General features: G+C 38.3%; 1 protein-coding gene across 1 annotated transcript; it reads right to left on the bottom strand.

The window, feature by feature from the left end:
• Positions 1–2,933: 2,933 nt before the first annotated feature.
• Positions 2,934–3,299, bottom strand: LOC145672634 (uncharacterized). The gene has a single exon (XM_081741795.1). It carries the CDS (start codon positions 3,297–3,299, stop codon positions 2,934–2,936), a length of 366 nt encoding a protein of 121 aa, XP_081597921.1.
• Between the last annotated feature and the right edge of the window lie 1,014 nt (positions 3,300–4,313).

The following is a 4,313-nucleotide window of genomic DNA, read 5'->3' as shown; positions in this document are numbered from 1 at the left end:
AATCAGTTAGTATTCTTCTTTCTTCTAACGTCCTGAATTGAAAATTATCAGTAAGATTGGAATAGTGCTCAAATTTTGGATAAAGACCGGTCCTTTTGTAGGTAAAATATCTTAAGAATTTACTTTGTAATTGCTCAACTTTCTGGCACTCAGATTTTAGGTATGAATTCCAGATAACTGATGCATATTCTAATTTAGCCCTAACATACGAAAAGTAAAGAGTCTTCAATGTCATCTCATATCTAAGTTCATTACTCATTCGAATTACGAATCCGAGGTTCATGTAGGCTTCATTAGTTATTTTATCTACATGTTGGTTAAATGTTAACCTATGATCAAATATTACTCCCAAATCTTTCACTGAGTTCGATTTATTTAAATTCGCCCCACCAATGGAATACGAATATTCACAAGAAAACTCTTTTCTACTGAACGTCACAGACACATTTATCTACATTCATCTGAACTTTGCTTACCTTACACCAATTCATTGCTTTCTTTAGGTCTTGTTGTAATAAATAACAGTCTTCTTGTGTTTTGATTTTGGCATATATTTTGAGATCGTCTGCAGACAGTAGTTTCTCTGAATTTGTAATACAACAAAGATCATTGATAAAAAGTAAAATGAGAAGAGGCCCCAAGTTCGATCCCTGCGGAACTCCTGAAATCATGTCTATTTCTTTAGAAAGAAATTCATTATAGATAACGGACTGTTTACGGTTATACAAATAAGAGGAAAAGAAATTGACCATAGCAGAACTGAAGTTAAATATAGCTAATTTGTGTAGTAAAACATCATGTTGTATGGTGTCAAAAGCCTTACTGAAATCAGTGTATATAACATCTACTTGACCATTGTTGTTCAAAGAAGAAGCTATAAAGTCTGTAATGATACCTAAATTGGTAACTGTTGATCTACTTTGTAATAATCCATGTTGATATACCGAGATTGCAGGGCGCACGTGATTTAGTATTCAAACATATAGGACACTTTCAAATATCTTGGCAAATATGGGTAAAATTGCAACAGGCCGAAAGTTTTCAATATTGTTTTTCTTTCCCGATTTTGGAATTCGGCAAACTATTGAGTGCTTCCATTTGTCAGGATAAACATTGCTTTTTATTGCAAAATTAAATATTATACTTGTAGGGATGATACCATGCCGGGACCAAATACCTGAGGAAAACCTATATATCGTTTGAAAGCTCTTGCCATGAGAAGTACGAAACAGTTTTTAATCATGGGCAAGCCCGCAAACTAACCCTATATGCGACGTGTTTGTTGGTGTTTGTGACCCTATGTATAGTATATTCGACAGAAATAAAAATGGATGTTACGATACATCGCACTTAAGCCCCTGAGCCCATCACGTTCGCGTTTGGTAAGAGATACTGGAGTCCGGTTCAATATACACAACACAAATGTAAACATCTTTGAATTAATTTTTACTTTCACAAGAATACCTCCCATGTTCAGATCGGTACAGATAACCTGAATCACTTCTATGTTCTTAAATGCCAGTAGAACGACTCCCCCGCGTGTTTTATTGCATGCACTATCTTTATCTTTCCGATAAACAGAATACCGAATATAAAAAAATCATGATCAAAAAAACTGTTATTTAACCAGGTTTCTGTTAATGCTACTATGTCATAGTCATTTGATAAAATATTAGGATAAAACTCAGTCACCTTCTTTCTAAGAGATCGCGCATTCATATAGCACATACGTAAATGTTCTATCTTTTTACCACTTCCAAACACATTGGAGCATTCAGTTTTCAGTCTTACCTTGAAGGCTATTGAACGTTTCGGGAACCGGTCAAAACCCCCACAGCCAAAACACCCACACTCAAGAAATGTCAAAACGCCCACACAAACAGTCATAGCCCCCACACAAATGGACAAATCTCCCAAACACACGAACGGTCATAACCCCCACAGCCAAAACCCCCACACTCAAGAAATGTCAAAACGCCCACACGATCGGTCATAACCCCCACACAAATGGACAAATCTCCCAAATACACGACTGGTCATAACCCCCACAGCCAAAACCCCCACAGTGGTAATCGGTCATAACCTCCAACGGTCATAACTCCCACACAAATGGACAAAACAGCCACACATACCAACGGTCACAATCCCTACATAAATGGACAAAACCCCCACACAAATGGACAAAACTCCCACACAATCGGTCAAATCTCCCACACTCTGAAATGATCCTGGTTGTATGTCTTGCCCTTGTACTTTTTAATAACATTTTTTATTCCACTTAAACCGATGTTGCAACTATTCTTCTTGCATTGTTTTGTAATGACAGAAACACTAAAGTGGGCGTCGTAAAGAGCTGCAACAAAGACGTGCAATCACTGTATTTTCAGAGTGTGGGGGATTTGTCCATTTGTGTGGGAGTTTTGACCGATCGTGTGGGCGTTTTGACATTTCTTGAGTGTGGGGGTTTTGGCTGTGGGGGTTTTGACCGTTCGTGCGTTTAGAGGGATTTGTCCATTTGTGTGGGAGTAATGACCGATCGTGTGGGCGTTTTGACATTTCTTGAGTGTGGGGGTTTTGGCTGTGGGGGTTTTGACCTAGACCCAACGTTTCCTGTGAATTTCGAAAAGTCCCCTGAGGCCGTGGCACTCCTCTTCTTCTTGTTTGTCGAAGGACAGGATATTCCTTTTCATTCACCCGTGCCGCTGCAATTGTTTGTCCGACTGGAGCCCAAACTGAGGGAAGATTACCTTGCACTGTTGCCAACTCCTTCTCGTTAGCACTAGTTTCACTACCATACTGCACTTTCGAAGACATCTGGTTGTTACTATTTTTCTTAAGATCTTCTAGCCGGAAAGGATTCCTATCGATGTACAGTTTATTATACTGAAGTCGTGCCTTCTGACCCCTCGACACTGCTTCAACCCGGTGAGGGTTTAGTTCCTTCTTAATGGCACGAGTAGCATAGCAAAATCCTCTCCTATTCTGACAGGCGTTTCCTTGGCACGATAAGCACTTCTTAGTATTTCTTCCTTTCTTTTGTAATTCGCAAATTTCACTATTATGGGTCTATCTCTCCTCCTACCCAATCTATGTGATCTTTCAATGTCCATCGAATTAACTTCAATTTGCAGTTTCTCCTCAACGAATTGCCTTATCAGTTCCTCTGTTTCGTCCCATCTTTCTTTCTCCCCTTCCGCAATATTGTAGAAAACAAGATTATTGCGGCGGGAGTGGTCCTCAAGCTTGTCAATCAACTTCTTTGTTTCCTCCAACTGTCGCGTAAGTTCCTTATTTTTCATTCCTGATAACACTTACTTCACCAATTAAGTTCTCTATTTCTTTTTTTTTTAACCAGATCGCAAGTAGTTGAGCACAATGACATGTCCTCAAGCTTGGATACCACATCATCTATTGTAGCTGGTACAGGATTCAGTTCCACCCCACCAATTACTAGCAACACAGCAATCACAATTCCCATGAAGTACATAGGAGACAAACAAGGTTGGTCACACTGAGTTTCCGGACATTTCATACACACTCGACTGCACCACAATCCTATTCTCACACGCCAGGTTTGAATTTCGATCCTCATATTGTCACGGTTCACACTCCCTGGAACTTCACAGAAACACGTCCTTTCACTACGACAGCATCACTAGCAATGCCTTCTAGTGGCCAAATTGTTGAAGTGTATTGGTTCTGGATTTGATTCCCAGTGAGAGCTAGTGCATTTTCATCCGGCGTTAAGGAATAGATGACATGTCGCTGCAAACAAAAGTGTTTAAATAAGCCTAACTAAGCTAATCACTCATACAAACAAATAATACAATGTTACGAAAATATCGAATGTACTTTGTTAATATTGGGTTTATGCGACTGAAACGTCCAACCGATGTTTGTCAATTCGAAAGGTAAAAACATGAGAAATACAAACCTGGTTTCATCAATGGTCTCTGAGTCAAGCTATCCTACTAAAAAGTGATTGATAATATATATATATATATATATATATATATATATATATATATATATATATATATATATATATATATATATATATATATATATATATATATATATATATATATATATAAAGCTGTTGTAGTCACTGAGAGACACGTTAAGAAAATACTACGGGTGAGAGAGAGTTGTAGTCCGGTGGACAAGGTGAAGAACCATGATCTTATATATGATAGAAGGTTTTTCAGCTGATCTTATATGTTTTGGGGTTGCTGATTTCGAATCCCATGAATGCCACTCTGTAAATCTTAGGGAAACTGCAAAATAGGGGTAAAAGGAGTAGTGTTCTCTTA

This window comes from Thermobia domestica, chromosome 16 (genome assembly GCF_964235325.1).
Source record: "Thermobia domestica chromosome 16, izTheDome1.hap1.1, whole genome shotgun sequence".
NCBI classification, from domain to species: Eukaryota; Metazoa; Arthropoda; class Insecta; order Zygentoma; family Lepismatidae; genus Thermobia; species Thermobia domestica.
Note: the sequence above shows the minus strand (reverse complement) of the source record. Positions and strands in the feature narration are given on the sequence as shown.

Excerpts from the sequence above, each read along its gene's own strand:
- LOC145672634 (XM_081741795.1), bottom strand. The coding sequence starts at position 3,299 with ATGAAAAATAAGGAACTTACGCGACAGTTGGAGGAAACAAAGAAGTTG.